This window comes from Zonotrichia leucophrys, chromosome 10 (assembly GCF_028769735.1).
Source record: "Zonotrichia leucophrys gambelii isolate GWCS_2022_RI chromosome 10, RI_Zleu_2.0, whole genome shotgun sequence".
Classification (NCBI taxonomy): domain Eukaryota; kingdom Metazoa; phylum Chordata; class Aves; order Passeriformes; family Passerellidae; genus Zonotrichia; species Zonotrichia leucophrys.
The window spans coordinates 2143734-2159407 of NC_088180.1; the positions used below are offsets into that span (position 1 = coordinate 2143734).

The following is a 15674-nucleotide window of genomic DNA, read 5'->3' on the forward strand; positions in this document are numbered from 1 at the left end:
GTGGCTCTGCACAACTCCTGACAGGAGGGGACAGCTGAGGGGGGCTCGGCTCCAAGGGAACAAACAACAGGACAAGAGGAAACGTCCTCAGGCTGTGCCAGGTGAGTGTTGGTTTGGGTATTGGGGAAAAGTTCTTCATAGAAAACTTTGTCAAAGGTTGGAACAGGCTGCCCAGGGCAGTGGTGGAGTCACCACGCCTGGAAGTGTTCAGAATGTGTGGATGTGGCACTTGGGGACGTGTTTGGGTTAAGTGGTGGCCTGGTCAGTGCTGGGTTAATGGTTGGGCTTGATGAGCTTAGAGAGCCTTTCCAATCCTTATGGATTCTGTGATTGTAACACAGGATATTTGTTAATAATAATCTGTTCATTCGTCTCCTCAGGAGCAGGGCAAATCTCAAAACTCTTATTATTAGAACAGTGACTTTGTCAGGAGTAAGTAACAGGAAGGCTGCAGAAGAAAATTTTGTTGTGGCCTGTTGGAAGGACAGAAGCAGGGTAAGAAATGCAACATAAAAGCAGTGGGATGAGAAGAATTAAGGGGTGTGAAGCCTGTGGAGATGTGTAACCATGCAGAAGAGAGCAGAGCTGGGAATGAAGGCTTTCCTAATTGCACTTTAATAAAGGCAGAGCACTGACACCTTGGAAGCTGTTAAGGCACACAGTGAGGCAGAGCACCCAAAGCCAGCTTGATCCTCTAAACTTAGGGGTGTAAGCATAAAATGAGTTGGTAGATGCTAAAAACATGAGCAACACATCGTGTATGTCCTGGTTTCAACATTTCTCCTTACCTGCAGCTTGGCTGCTCTCCCTTTTCCAGAGGGTGAGTGCTTTGTCCCAGTCTGTGGCAAAGTTTTCTGCTGCTGAAGGCTCTACTTTTTCCACAGTGTGAGGGTGGAAGCTGGTGAGCTCATATCTCTGTGTTTATAACGTGTCAGTTGAGAGCCCTGGAGGATTTTCTAGTCTTTGAAGTCATGTGGGAAGTAGCAGATCTTGTCTGGAAAGTGCACTCCACATCAGGAGACTTACCAGACGTATTCACACAGGCACGTGGGGTGGATGTTGGAGAAGCCAGTGGGAAGGCATGTGCCTTGTCCTAAAGCAATGATCTTGGAGCTGCTTTGAGGAATTGTGGTCCTGTGTCTGTAGAGAGCAGGGTGAGTTCAGCCATCCCAGCAGAAAATGGGGCTTTCTTGGACATTTCTTCTTAAAAGATTAAAAAAGGAATTATGGGGCTGAATTGCTGCTTTTCAGGGTGTTGCTTCATCCACCTGGCATTTTCAGTTTTATTTCTGGCATGTAGTGACTCCTTCAGGGATGAAAACTACACACAGACCTGGACCAGGCCTGCTTGCTTCAGTTTGAAGAGGGGGATGTTCATTGACTATTTCAGTTTGGACAGATTTCTGAAATTGTGCCACAAACCAAGACTTTGAGAAAACTTGTTCCTGTCATGGAATGGTCTCCAGAGTAACTCAAGGAGGTTAAAGAAGTTCTGAGTTCAAGGGAAGTGAGTTTTTCCTTTGGGAAACAAGGGACAAGAATGGCTTTGGCTTCGTTGCACCAACCTCTCATTTGTGATGTCCTTTCCTGCATCTGAAGGGCTCCCCTGAAAAATGGTGTGGCTGTGAGCAGAGTCTCTGTGCCATTCATAAAATGAGCTCCTTTAGGCTGGACTGTGGATATCAACACAAACAGCAGCTGCCCTCCTGGAATTGTTCCAGCCCAGGACCAGGCTTGGAGCACCTGGCATAGTGGAAGGTGGTGGAACAAGATGGGTTTAAGGTCCCTTCCAACCCAAACCATTCCATAATTTAACACCACTTGGAAGCTGGATTCTAGCTGTAGTGCTGTGGGTTTATCAGTGGAGGACAGGTTGTGACATAGATTTGGGTCTAAATGTTTAGAAGTGTGTAGGATACAGTGCTGTTGTTTTTTACTTAGCTAACTGTGCTGCAAATAATCTCCTTTCAAGCCTGTTTCTTTCATTAAATAACTGTTCCTGTGTCTCCAACTGTATTGCAGTGAAATCAATCCTGGAATTGGGCTGATTCACCATTAGGCAAATATCTTCATGCAGCTCTGTTCAAATGGAAGTAACTTTGAGGAGCAATCTTGCTGAGTGGGTGGAAAGGTAGGAAGGAATCATTATAAAAAAGTTTCAATCATGACAGGAAGTCATCCTGGTGTTCTGAGCAGCCTTTAAATATTAATGTGACTGACAGTCTGGTCTTCATTCTGCTGCTGCCTCCCCTCCAAAGCCAGCAGAGTTTTCTGCTGGTCCTCAAAGGCCATGTTTGATGCGTTATTTATTACTTACACTTTTAGTAGGTGGTAATGATGGTGTAAGATCTTTGGGTGAGCTTCTCAGAGGTGTGGTTCCCTCACCTATTGCTGCTCTGAATTCCTGTTTGCAGGAGGTTTTCAGCTGAGAGAATGGTTGGTGTTTGCAGACTGCCAGGCTGACCTTTCCATGCTTCCCCCCAGGGAGAGCTGATCCAGATGGGGAGCGGGGGAAGGAGCTCATAACTGCTAACATCTTCCTTTGTGAGCCCCACGATGTGTGGTGGGGCTTGTGCTTGATTTGCCTGAGGATAATGGGCTTGCTTGTCCCATCTGAGGTGTGCTGAGCAAGGTATGAACTCAGCAGGGTTTGTGCTCTTGCTGGAGATTTTTTTCTGTTTCCATTGCTGAGGTTGTAGGTAGTTCTCTGTCATAAATTATTCAGTCTTGACTGAAATAATGACTTTGGTCTCCAGGGAGAAAAAATTCTTCTCTGGCTTTGGCAAGTTCTACTGTGATTTCCAAAGTGTTACTGGGTTTTTACTCATAGAATTCCCGTGTCCTGTTCATCTTCCTTAGTGATCCAACCCTAGGAACATTCCAGCACCATGGAATCATTTAGGTGGGGAAAGCCCTGTGAGATCAGAGTCCAGCCATTCTCCCAGGTCCCCAAGTGCCAGACCCATATGTTGTATTACATGGAAGATGATAGCTTTAACTGCAAATAAAACATTTGGCTGGAATGTTCTGTGTCTACTTCTCTTGCCATAGCAGAGATACACCAGATAGGCCTAAACTCGCCATGCTTCAGTTTTATTTTTCCAAAATTTTATCAGAAAGACCTGATAAAATGTGAATGTGAGTAAGTCCACCTGCTACTCGAAGTCATTCTCACGTTTGGTGTGAGTTGAGCAGTATAACTCTGTAGTTTCACTGATGGTTCTTTTTCATGTTGTTTGTTTTGAAGGCAGTCTCTCCTCCCAGCACAGCCTGGGGTGGAGTCCAGTCAAAGTGATTTTCTGATATCTGATAGAGCCTCATCACTGCTGCTGCTGCCTGGTTTCACAGGGCAGACACAGCTCTGCTGTGTGTGTGCCAAGCTGAGTGGGGATGTCTGTGATGAAAAACCAGCTCAGCCAGTTCACTGGTAACGGAGGCTTCCTGCTTATCCATATTCAACTCTCAGTATTAAATCTGGGATTAATTTGAGGGACAACTAAAGCTTGGTAATGCTAAATAATTTCTTGTACATGAACATCTCCAGCTCTTTTGTCTAGGCCAGAGGTACAAGTGGTGTTTCACACATTGCTTGGGAGCATGTTGGGAGCTTGTCACTTTGGTTTATGGCTACACTGGTGGTGTGGCTGTGACATGGAGGTTCTCAGGTGACCTGGTGACTGTCAGACCTCCTGGATGTGCTGCAGACATGCTGTGTGTCATTTTCTGCAGGGATCCACAGCTCTCCCAAGTGACAAGGAGAATTCCAGTACCTAAAGGGGACAGACATACAGGAAGGCTGAGGAGGGACTTGTTACAAGAGCAAGAAGTGACAGGACAAGGGGGCTTGAAGCTGAAAGGATGTGTTTAGATTGGATATTAGGGAGAAATTGCTCCCTGGGAGGGTGGGCAGGCCCTGGCACAGGCTGCCCAGAGCAGCTGGGGCTGCCCCTGCATCCCTGGAAGAGTCCAAAGCCAGGTTGGAGAGGGCTTGGAGCACCCTGGGACAGTGGGAGGTGTCCCTGCCCATGGCAGAGGATGGAATTAAATGAGATGGGCTTTAAAGTCTCTTCCAACCAAACCATTCTGTGATTCTGTAAGTACTCAAGGACTGGAATTCCCAACTGGTAGTTCCCTGCATTTTGTGCATCCAGCATGAGTGACCCCCCCCACCTTCTATCCAGGTACCTTAGGTTAAACAAAAAGTCTCCAGAAACAGAAGTGTTCCACAGCTGGAGGCCAGGGCAAGCAGAATTCAGAGGAGCTTCTGTTCTGTGTGGATGGGTAATCATCCCTGTCTTTTATTTTTTAATAACTGGGAGTAAGCAGCTTAGCTTCATGCTGTGGTGGACCAGAGGATCATCATTGAATGGGTTAATGGTTGGACTCGGTCATCTTGGAGGTCTTCTCCAACCTTAATGATTTCATGGCAAAATGAACAGAAGGAACTCTGGCTAAGCCCTCTACAGAGGTATTGCTGCAGGAGAAGTGAGCCAGCTGCCTGAGTAGAGTAACTTCTGAGCCCTTGTTTGTGTTTTGTGTCCTTCCATGGGACTCTTGGTTGGGTCTCATTGAGCACTTCAGTGATTGCTTTGGAGGCATTGGAAGTAGGACACAAATTTTACTTGTTGATAAAATTATACAGGAGCTGTTCTGTTCACATCTGGAAAATCTGAATGCAGCAGTGTTCCTGTATCTTTATATCCTGGATATGGGGGGTAGTTGCAGGTGTGTTTATTCTAATCCTTGCTTGAGAGCTGCACCCCAAGAGTGCCCGATACCATCTCCTGATGCAGCACCTGTGCAGACCTGACATCCTGCAACCTTTCCCTTTATTGTGCTGATTTCTTGGGAAGTGAGGGGAAGCTCAACCACCATGCTGGTACCTCTGGACTGTCCTTGTGGGGCAGGACCTCCTGGGTCCTTGCAGCTCCTGTCAATCTCCTCTGGTCTCGTTCCTGAGCACAGAAGAACCATTTGGCCTGCAAGGGTTGAGAGGCATCTATGTTTTGTCCCCTTTAGACTGAATTATCAGCTTTTAAAAATTAATTAATCATGCTTTGGCTCTTGATTTTGGTCATCTCTGTAGGTCAGCAGTTTGAATTAGCAAATATATCTGAGGTCAGTTTGGACTTCAGTGATTCTCATGGGTCCCTTCCAACTTAGGTTATTCAAGATAATCTAGATCAACTTGAAAAGAGGTAAAAGGAAGGAGAACTTTATTTAAATGCTACAAAATTTTCTTCTTCTCTTGGCACCTTTCATTGGCCCCTTTGTATTTTTTGTCTGGCTTTTCTGTAGTACTTGATGAATGTATGAAGTGAGGAAAACCCAAACCTACTCTTCACAGGGGCTTTAAAGGTGGGATGTGTTGTCCTCACAGTGTCCACCTGACGTGCTGGTGTGGTTGGAATGGCTCTGGTTATTGCATGTGGTGTCAGTCCTGATAACTCCAGTGGAATCATGGAATTACAGACTGGTTTGGGTTGGAAGGGACCTTGAAGCTCAGCTGGATCCACCCACAGCCATGGGCAGGGACACTTTCCACTAGACAGGTTGCTCCAAACCCCATCCAGCCTGGCCTGTGGCACTTCCAAGAATGGGACAAGTAGCAACAGTGGATGGACAGCACTTACATTTCTTCATGGCATCAGGGCTTTTTATCAGAAGCTTGTTAAGAAAATGATAAAGTTTCCATATAGCTGTTAAATTCCTCGAGGCCAGGAAAGTTCTGGACATTGTTCCTTTCTCACCTGGTATTTTAAAATAATGATTTTTATTTCATGCATTTCTTCTTTTCCCCAGGTAAGAAACCAAAAGCAACCTGCCTTCATCGAATTCTCAAGAACGCAGCCGACCCTTTGGTACATTATCAAGATGCATTAGGAAACTGGATCTGGTGCCAAAAGAACTCCATGAGTTTCCATGACTCTCTTGAACTCCAACGCAGATACTTTTGGATATAAATTTCTGTTCTAAGGAGGAGAGTGTGTACTCCAACTCCTTTCTGCCAGCTTGCTGGCAGAGGTATTTCACTAAGATCATGGACCATCCCAGTAGGGATAAGGATGAAAGGCAGCGGACGACGAAGGGAATGCCGGGCAGGAGCGGGCACGGATCGCGGCCGAGCTCGTCGGCGTCCTCCGGCGTGCTCATGGTGGGACCCAACTTCAGAGTGGGCAAGAAGATTGGCTGTGGGAACTTTGGAGAGCTCAGACTAGGTAAGAAGCGAGCGTTTCAGTGGCCTGCATTGTGCAAATTAGCATTTCACCACTGGAGTAGGAATACACAGAAACCTACCCTGGCTCGAGAAATGCGTGCGCTGTCTTGTTTCCCAAGTGTTGAGCTGTCTTATCCGAAGCTCCTGACTCAGAAGATGTAACTCTTAGAATGATTTTGATTTGCATAAAGTCAAAGGGATTACACTGGAGAGGCCAAAGATGCAAATTTTGAACAATCCCAACAAATGACGACTGTTCACAGCTCTGAATGTCTTGCCTAAGGTGAAAAAAATCTCAACTGTGAATTGCTGATTCTTGCTCTCAATTTTTTGTTTGTAAGCTAGCACACCCATTTAAAGGGATGGGTAAGAGTCTTTCCCAGCACTCAGACTCAATTCCATGTCCTTCTCTAGCCTCACTGCCCTAATTCCAGCCCCATCACTCTGTGCCTGCTCTGTCTGTGTGCTGGGCTTGCTGGCGAGGAGCAGGATGTGCAGAGTGGCCATCTGGCTCCCCCAGCCAGCCCCACGTTTGTTCATGGTCTGTTGCTTTCCTGACCACGTCTTGCAGCTGGTTGCCCAAAGCAGATGGTTCCACTGCTGCATTGTTTGTTTAGGGCTACTTAAGAGACCAATGCAGAGCAGGGCACTGGGCCCTTAAGTCATCCTAAAAAAACAAAGGTTGTGTTTTAAATGAGATGGGGGAAGCAGCTGGTGTTGCTTCACATAACTCAAGGGTCATAACACTACTGATAGTGTCTTTGTAGATGCCTGCTCAAAATCTGCCCTCTTAAATGAATCTGTGTGATTTCCCTCTCTGAGGTTGGGTTATTGCATCAATACATGGTGTGAAGATCAACCAGCTCACCTCTGGTGTGTCTCAGTAAATGCGTATTTTGGTTTCAGCATTGCATCAGAGAAGTTTTATTGATTCATCCGAGCAGAGATAACACTCCTAAGGTGGAGAGAAACCAAGGGCAAGGGTGGAAACTCCCACCTTCCTGCACATGAGTATAACTGGCAGCTCAGATAAATTTGGATCCTTACAGTGACATAACGTGAATTGCTCTGTTGGATTCTCAAAGCCCCCCCCAGCAAACGTCACGATCTCAGGATCCCCAGGGAGATGTTGAACTGCTTTGTAATCTAAGCTCTGCTCTGAGGTTTAGCACCTGTAGTGGATCCCTCTGGATATATGGCTCTTGAGTTTATTCAGCTGGTGCCCAAATCACAGAATCACAGCCTGGTTTGGGTTGAGAGGCACCTTAAAGCTCATCCCATTCCACCTCTGCCATGGGCAGGGACACATCCCACTAGTCCAGGTTGCTCCAAGCCCTGTCCAGCCTGGCTTTGGACACTTCCAGGGATGCAGGGGCAGCCCCAGCTGCTCTGGGCACCCTGTGCCAGGGCCTGCCCACCCTCACAGGGAGGAATTCCTTCCCAATATCCCATCTAACCCTGCTCCCTGGCAGTGGGAAGCCATTGCCCCTGCCTGTCTTGTCCCTCCATCCCTTGTCCCCGGTCCCTCTCCAGCTCTTCTGGAGCCCCTTTAGACACTGGAGGGAGCCCCAAAATCTCCCTGCAGCCTTCTCTGGTCCAGGTGAGCACCCCCAGCTCTCCCAGCCTGGCTCCAGCCCTCAGAGCATCTCCATGGCCTCCTCTGGACTCACTCCAGCAGCTCCACGTTCTTCTCATGTTGGGATCCCATGGCTGGAGGCAGCTCTGCAGGTGCAGTCTCACCTGAGCAGGGCAGAGAGGCAAAATCCCCCCCTGCCCTGCTGCCCACACTGCAGGGAGGCAGCTCCTGTTTCCAGGATTCTTTTTCACATTTCTCAAAATTTTAGTGATACTGATTTTGTGACTTATGTAAAATTTCATGGCATGGACTTTACAGAAAAGATTTCACTTCTGAAAAAGTGAGTTTACAGAGAAATTCGGTTTTAAATTGCAACACCTGTTAATTGAGCGTTTCTTTTTTTTTTAATGATACATGTATTGTTAATTCTAGTTTACTAAAAATTTAGGCAATGAGCCACACATACTGATAACAACAATTTGTTGCAAGGTTCTTACAGAAGCTGTATTACTCTTTTTTTTCATTTCTCCTGCTTTTTGCCAGTCACTATCACTTTAAGAGTTCCTGTTTGCTCAAATAGCAGCTATTTCTCTAGCACAGCCCATGGTAATTATCGCTGGGGGGAAGGAGAAGCTGCAGCTGAAATCCGAGCACACACAAGTCTCTGATAACAGTTTTGTCCTGTGAAGATGAATGATGTGCCCTCTGCTTTTTTGCCTATTTTTTACATGGTTTCAGAGCAGTTCAGCACCAACATCACAGGCAGAACAAAGTCATGCACTGAGAAGCAAAGGGAAAATAGGCTTTTCCAATTCCCTGAAGAATTTCTCTTTTTTGAGGTGTTGTGTTTCAGTTGAAGCTGCTCTTGTTCGATTCTTCAGGGAGGAGATGGCACTTACCTAATGAAGCTGTTTGCTGTATATACCCAGCTCACTGCTCAGGGCTGGTCTTTCTTCCTGAAAATACAGATCACCCAAGGACAGGACTTTTTTGGGAGCAGCACAGTTGGATTCCAGCCCTCAAAGGGCTGAGATGGGGAGCTGAACACAAAACCTGGCATTTGATAGGACAGGGGAAACGGCCACAAGTTGTACCAGGGGAGGGTAAGGCTGGATATTAGGAAAAAAATTCCTCCCTGAAAGGGGGGATGAGCATTGGAGCAGGCTCCTCAGGGAAGAGCTGAAGTCACCATCCCTGGAAGTGTCCAGAAAAGGAGGAGATGTGGTTTAGTGGGAATGGTGGGACTTGTTCGGATGTTGGCCTTGATGATCTTGGACGTCTTTTACAAAATAAATGATTGTGTGATCTGAAGCAGGGGCTGCACCTTCACTCAGCACAAGCACAGATCTGCAGCACAGTCAGGGGATGTCCCTGTGCTCCAAAAGCCTTTCAGGCTGAGGCAATGCTTTTGATGGAGCAGCAAGTCCATGGCTCAGGTCTGGGTAGTTCCACTGACAATTCTGTCATATTCCAAAGGAGAAGGGATGCATTATGTCACCAGCATTCACGTGGGAAACTTCCCCAGGAGGATTTCTCCAGGCCTTGGCAGTGAGATGTGAATGTATGGATGGATTGGGGGCAGCAGAGAAGCCCCAAAAAGATCCATCTCCAAAATGATGCATCTGCACAGGGACAGACCATTGGGCACTTGGGACATGCTTGATTTGCTGTCCCTTCTACAGCTCCTGGTGTAGGAGCTTCCCAGCACCTGCTCCTGCCTTGCCCTCCACATCTAACATTATTCCAGTCAAATCATGACTTTGGAAATATTGGTTATTTCCAAAATTTGGTTAATTTGGAACTACAGCCCCAGTATCAAATGTTATTAGCATGTTTAAGTATTTATTTTACTGGTTTGCTTGTTTTGAAGCAGAATTCCTGGCTTCAGACTGCAGCCTGGGAGGCAGCTGAGTGATTCTCACTTTTGGGAGCTCCTTCCCAGTTCCAATGGAACTGCTCTGACCTGGCAACCTACAAAGATGCAGCTTTTCTGCTGGTTTGGGGCCTGCTGCTCTTCTAACAAATTTTCCAGTTTCAAGCAGGGTGAAAAACTGTGTGAACTGCCATTTTTAAATAGTACCTGAAATAATTTTTAAATGATACACTGTTTTGAAAATGCCAGATAACGTTTCAATCGGAGCAAAAAGATCAATCCAGCAAAATGAAGCTGGAGCTGCCACTGGGGCTTATTTGCTGGTAGCTAAAGCAGAGCACAGCAGATAATCCAAGTGTATTTAGATTTCCTTCCCTTAATGTCCTCACATCTTCTGCCCCCAGCTGCTGGCTGCAGCCCTGGTCTGTCTCAGGGGGTGGAGGGGTTTATCTGCCACCTGCTTTTCCATGGATTTGGCCTGGGAGCTCTTTCAGTGCTTCCTGCTGTCAGTGGGTTCCTGATGAAACTGCAAAATCTCCTTTCTACCCTTAGTTCCAGTCTGGGCATAATATTATGGTTTTTTCTAAAAGATGGAAAGAAATACATGGAAACCCCTCCATGTGTGTCAGGGGTTAATGCTGGAGCTCAGCTTTCAGCTCTGCTGGCAGAAAACACCCTCTGAAGGTATCTAACCTCACATTTAAATCCCTGTCCTGTGCATCACCAGGCTGGAGCTCTGATGTCTTCTATTACTGAGGGATGTCAGAAAAATCTGCTTGGTGCAGCCTGGGCCTGGGAACACCCAGTCACAGATTTAGAGGCCAGAAATACCCTGAGTGATACAGCAGGGAACGCACCAAAAGAAGTTAAATGCAGAAAACATGAAGCTGTTATAAAGTAAACTGAATTTCCTCTGATATTTCAGGATTTAAAGATGACTGTGTGTCTTTTCCCATGTTCATAATGTGTTTAATTTCAGTGCTGTTGGTATCCTGTGCTGAGGAGGACATGGGAGGTTTTTTAATGCTGCCATGTGGATATGGAAGAGCTGCTGCAGCTCCTGCCTGCTCTGAATGATGAAACTCCCTGCACATCCCAGGATGGAATTGTTCAGTGTCCAGCAGATCCAAGGCGTTTCCAAAAGCAGTGACACTCTGATCCTTCATTTTTTGTTCCCAGACTTTTTTGGCATCATGGATAATGAAGCCTGATGTGTCTGGGATACCTCATGTAGCAAAAGTGCTGCCATAAAATACAATTGCCTTGTGCTGAGGGGAAGGTGTTATTTACCTGCCCTGCTAAACTGCTGCAAACTGTTCATTATTTTGATTATTTTCAGGCAAATGCTTTGTTAAAGGCAGGAACTTCAGGGGGAATTGGGAAAACAGCCCTTTGGCATCAGTGTCATTATTTCTCATTGTGCCTCGAGCTGCAAGTGTTGAATGTGGAACTAAAAGATTTTTTTTTCTTCTTCCTTTGCAGGTAAAAATCTCTACACCAATGAATATGTAGCTATCAAACTGGTAAGTAGTAGCTTCAGGTGTCTTTCAATGACTTCATCTTAAAAATTCAGACCAAAAGCAAGTTTTTCAGTTTGGGTTCAGTGCTGCTCCCACCCTCAGCTGGGAATGATTTGTCAAAACTAAAATAAGTTCTTGAAAGCAGGAAAAAACCTCATCCTTCCACTTTTGGAAGTTTTTTGGTACCTAAAGGATCTGTAGCTGTTTTGGAGCAGTGAGAGCCTTGTTCCTTTGCCCTCAGTGAAGGGCACTGGTGGTGGGTTTGCTGTGGCTCAGACCTTTCCATTCAGGGCTCCAGAATGTTTGGCTAGGAGCATGGCACTGTGCAGCCTGGTGGTCCATGTTTTTGGAGTCCAGAGGCAGGAAAGAGGGGGTTCCTTTGGTTATAATTCCCTGGGGGAGCAGAGTACAGTTTGGTCTGGTGTGGTGCTGAGAGCCTGCAGATGCAACAGGCAAAACAAGATCCAGTTTGGTGAAGATCAGTCTTCCTTGGATTGCAGAGATACAGTTTCATCATCTGTGGAATCTGGGGGATGAGGAACTCCCTAACTTGTAGCTCTTCAGCATTTATGAACTCACAGCCCAGTAGTTTGTGTTTAGGCATTAACTTTTCCTATCTGTAAACTCAGGCTTTCATTAGTCCCTTGGGGTTTCAGATTCCTGATGGGCTGAGTTCTCATGTGAACACTCTGTAAACATAACTCAAGCCCTAAAATCTGAAGTTAAAGTTGTGCTGCTGTATTGACACTGCAGCAAACCCCTCAGTTTGCCCAGTTGATGGGATCTGGCAAAATGAAAGGAACCACTCTGGTGATAGAAAATCAGGATGGATTTGGTGTATTAATTGTGATCACATTTGAGTGCCTCAGATTCCATACCTCTGGCATTCCCCTTATGATGTCTAGTAGATGAAAAATAATTACAGCTTTGCAGGAGAGACTTGTTTTCACACCTGTTGGCAAATGCCAGAAGATGTTGCCCAAAGTAAATAAATAAATGTCTGCAGAGGAATTCAGGAACAGAGTATCCCACACAGGTTTGGTATCCTGGAAGGGACCTTAAAGTTCATCTCATTCCACCCCCTGCCATGGTGGAACACCAAGGACACCTTCCACTATCCCAGGGTGCTCCAAGCTCTGTCCAGCCTGGCTTTGGACACTTCCAGGGATGCAGGGGCAGCCACAGCTGCCCTGGGCACCCTGTGCCAGGGCCTGCCCACCCTCACAGCCAGGAATTCCTTCCCAATATCCCATCCATCCCTGCCCTCTGGCACTGGGAGCCATTCCCTGTGTGCTGTCCCTCCATCCCTTGTCCCCAGTCCCTCTCCAGCTCTCCTGGAGCCCCTTCAGGCCCTGCAGGGGCTCTGAGCTCTCCCTGGAGCCTTCTCCTGTCCAGGGGAGCACCCCCAGCTCTCCCAGCCTGGCTCCATAGGAGATGCCCTTGGTATGGATGCACATCAGAAAGGAGAATTGTTGCTTTTAGGCCATAGAAAATGTGCTGTGTACACAGACAAGGTGTTTTATTGAGGCAATAATGCTTCTAGTTTGTTCCACAGATAATCCCACAAAGCTGTTGCATTGGGAACCATAAGTTAAAACACAGCTGTACCAGTCCAAAGGGTGCTTTTTTCTCTCAGAAAAGTGGCTGCAGTGACACCTCTCAGTAACCTGAAGCTTTTCCATATGGCAGGACTCAATGGCATTGCCTCATGGCTGCCTCAGCCTGTTTTTCTGGTCACATTCTTCATTTTTCTTACTATTTTTTCCCCCAAATAACTGAATGTTAAAGCAGTTACACTGCACCACTCTCCAGTTTCATTTGCTCTGTTGTGATCCAGGCTTAAAAATCTCAGGTCCTTCTTGTGTGAGGGACTGGAATTGCCATCTGATGGCCATCCAGGTGTCCAAATCCATGCTCTGTTTTGGAGAAGTTTAAGGAGGGAGCAGTAGGAGAAATGGGGGTTTCTTGATCTCCTAAGCTTAGACAAAATTCCACAGGAATAAGAATGACTCAGCCTCCTCAGCAGCAAATACATTTTTCTTACATGTGGACTTAACTGCTATTTTCTTTATCCTTCAAATAATTTGTGGATTAGTGGTGGAGTAGCTGTAAGATGTACTTATAGGCAGCATTTTCTTTTATCTTCATTGTTGGACCGAGTCAAAGCTCTGCCCCAAGTCCTTCAAGCCGTGAGATCCTCTCCCAGCACTGCAGCCCTGCTGTCTCAGCTATTCCTGCCTCCTATCATGACATTGGAGCTGGGAAATGAGGGAATTGTGTGATAGATACCAAGAGCCCATCAGAAAGTGCTGTGAAATTCCATGCTAATGCCTCATGGTTTCTTTTTGGGACCGAGGCTCCGCTTTGGAAAACTGCTGGCAGTGGAGGTTGGTCCTTGTGTTGATGGGTGTGGCGTCACCATGTAGCTTCTGGTCCTGCTCTTCAGCTGCCTCACTTGGTCAGGGCCATCTGGTTTATTCTTCTGAGGGTTTTCCAGGCTGCTCTGCTCTGCCCACATGAGGAATTTCTTCCCTGGGAGCAGCCAGCCTGGTGCCCCCCAGCTGCAGTCAGAGCACAAGCACCAGCCCATCCCCTTGCAGCAATGATGACACCCCCGGTTCCAGCTGTGGATTTTCTCTGTTAGGCAGCAGCAATTCAGTTATTTTTGCTACAAACACAAAATCTGCCATCATCCCTAAGCCCTGGGCCTACAGGACAACCATCTGTGCTGGTATGATCTTCTCAGAAGCTGCCATGGCTCTGGCAAGTGTCCAGAGCTCTGGCTCCAGCAGCTCCTGATGCAGAAGCGGCTCAGAGCTGCCTCTCCTGATTTTGTCATGAGCAGCATCACGTCCTGCTGCATCAATCCTTCCCCTTTGCATGTTTGGATAAATAAACTGCTCCCTGAACATGCTGAGCTCCTGTTGCCCTGAATCCCTGTGCTGTGCAGGTGTCTGTAGACCCTCCCTCAAGCCACCAACAATTATCTTAATTTTTATATAACAAGCTTTTTTGTGATTGCCTTTGGTGCAGGTTCAGTTTTTCCTCCAGAATATTTTTTTCACATTGTTTGCTGAGTATTTGGTCGTATTTGTCTTCTGGAGCTATAAAACATCAGGAATTTGATGACTTTAGAGTCCTTTTCCTACCTCAATGATTCTATGACTAAGCTGAGAAGTAACCAGGAGCATTCATTCCCCTTGCTGGGAAATGGATGGGATGACTTGAGCTGATGAGGAACAGCTTGGCTACAAGTCAAACTGCCTGAATTCCTGTACAGAATTCCTTCTCCACACTTAGAAAGAAGCCTTGGCTGTGGGGTTCACAGCCAGTGTGGGCATCAGTCTGTCAGTGCAGACTAGAGGTCAGCAAAAATTGAAACCACTATTAACTCCTATCTCCAGGGCTGTTGGTAAACCCCATCCATGCCCATCCCAAGTGCACGGTTTTATTGCAAATGTAATTACTCCAGTCTCTTAATCCTCTCCATATTAACTTTATATTTTTAGAACCTCCGTAATCTTGCGCGTTAATGCCTTGATGGATTGTAGGCATTAAGTCTTGTATGTAAAACACAGATGAGTAACAGTTAATGAATGGGATAGTTTGGGTGCATTGCAGACTTACCCTCGTATTTTTTTGTATTTTGTGGATAAAAATAGAATATTATTGAGTGTTTCAAGATGTTTGACTGACAGCTGCCACAAGGAGGGGGAGACTTCTTCCCTTTTCCCAACTGGCTGCACTGTGGTGCTTGCTGTGAGTGACTGTGGTGTGATCTAAAACACACTTGTATGACCCAACATTTTTCAGAAATAAAGGCTGGAGACCAGCAAAAGCACTGTGGGCAGTCACAGAGCCCACAGAGTGAACTGGGGCTTGAGCTTCTGCAACCTTGGCTTCCCTCTGCCAATGTCCAGGGTTGTTCTTCAAGGACCAGCAGCTCTATGGAATGATCCTTGAATTTCATCGCTGCAATGAATGAGCTTTGTATTTAAATGAGGATGTTATTTCTCCTCCAGAGAGCAAATCTTACTGCTTTTTGTTCTTTTCTTATTTAAATGGCATTTAATGGTGAAGTCAGTTGCTAGAATTTCAATTTGAGGTGTATTAATACTCTGCACAAATCTTCAAGTATAGGACAGAACTTCTTTTAGTCAAACTGATTTTAACCAACTTATTTATTTTTGTCCTAGGAACCAATTAAATCCCGGGCACCACAGCTTCATTTAGAATACAGATTTTATAAACAACTTGGAAGTGCAGGTGAGTAAACCTACCTTAAGCTTATCAAAAGTTTTATTAAATTTCTTTAATAAAGGGATTTCTTTATTAAATCAAACACCACCGTAGTATTTGTTGTGTAACTGACTTGAACTTAGGGATCTGGGCCAATTCCTTTTATCCTCACACAGGTTTTGGAAGCCATTTGGTGAGAATGGGATCATAATGATGATATTGGGTAATTGAGATCATAATGATGATATT

The 15674-nt window shown here is 46.1% G+C and overlaps 1 protein-coding gene across 2 annotated transcripts in view; it reads left to right on the forward strand.

The window, feature by feature from the left end:
• The window catches only part of CSNK1G1 (casein kinase 1 gamma 1), a 91438-nt gene that overhangs the window by 34355 nt on the left and 41409 nt on the right, over positions 1-15674 (forward strand). For both annotated transcript variants that reach the window (XM_064721933.1, XM_064721934.1), the window contains exons 3-5: positions 5803-6218; positions 11149-11189; positions 15383-15452. In XM_064721933.1, coding sequence (XP_064578003.1) covers positions 6041-6218; positions 11149-11189; positions 15383-15452 — 289 coding nt within the window. In that variant the 5' untranslated portion in view covers positions 5803-6040. The remainder of the gene's footprint in view (positions 1-5802; positions 6219-11148; positions 11190-15382; positions 15453-15674) is intronic.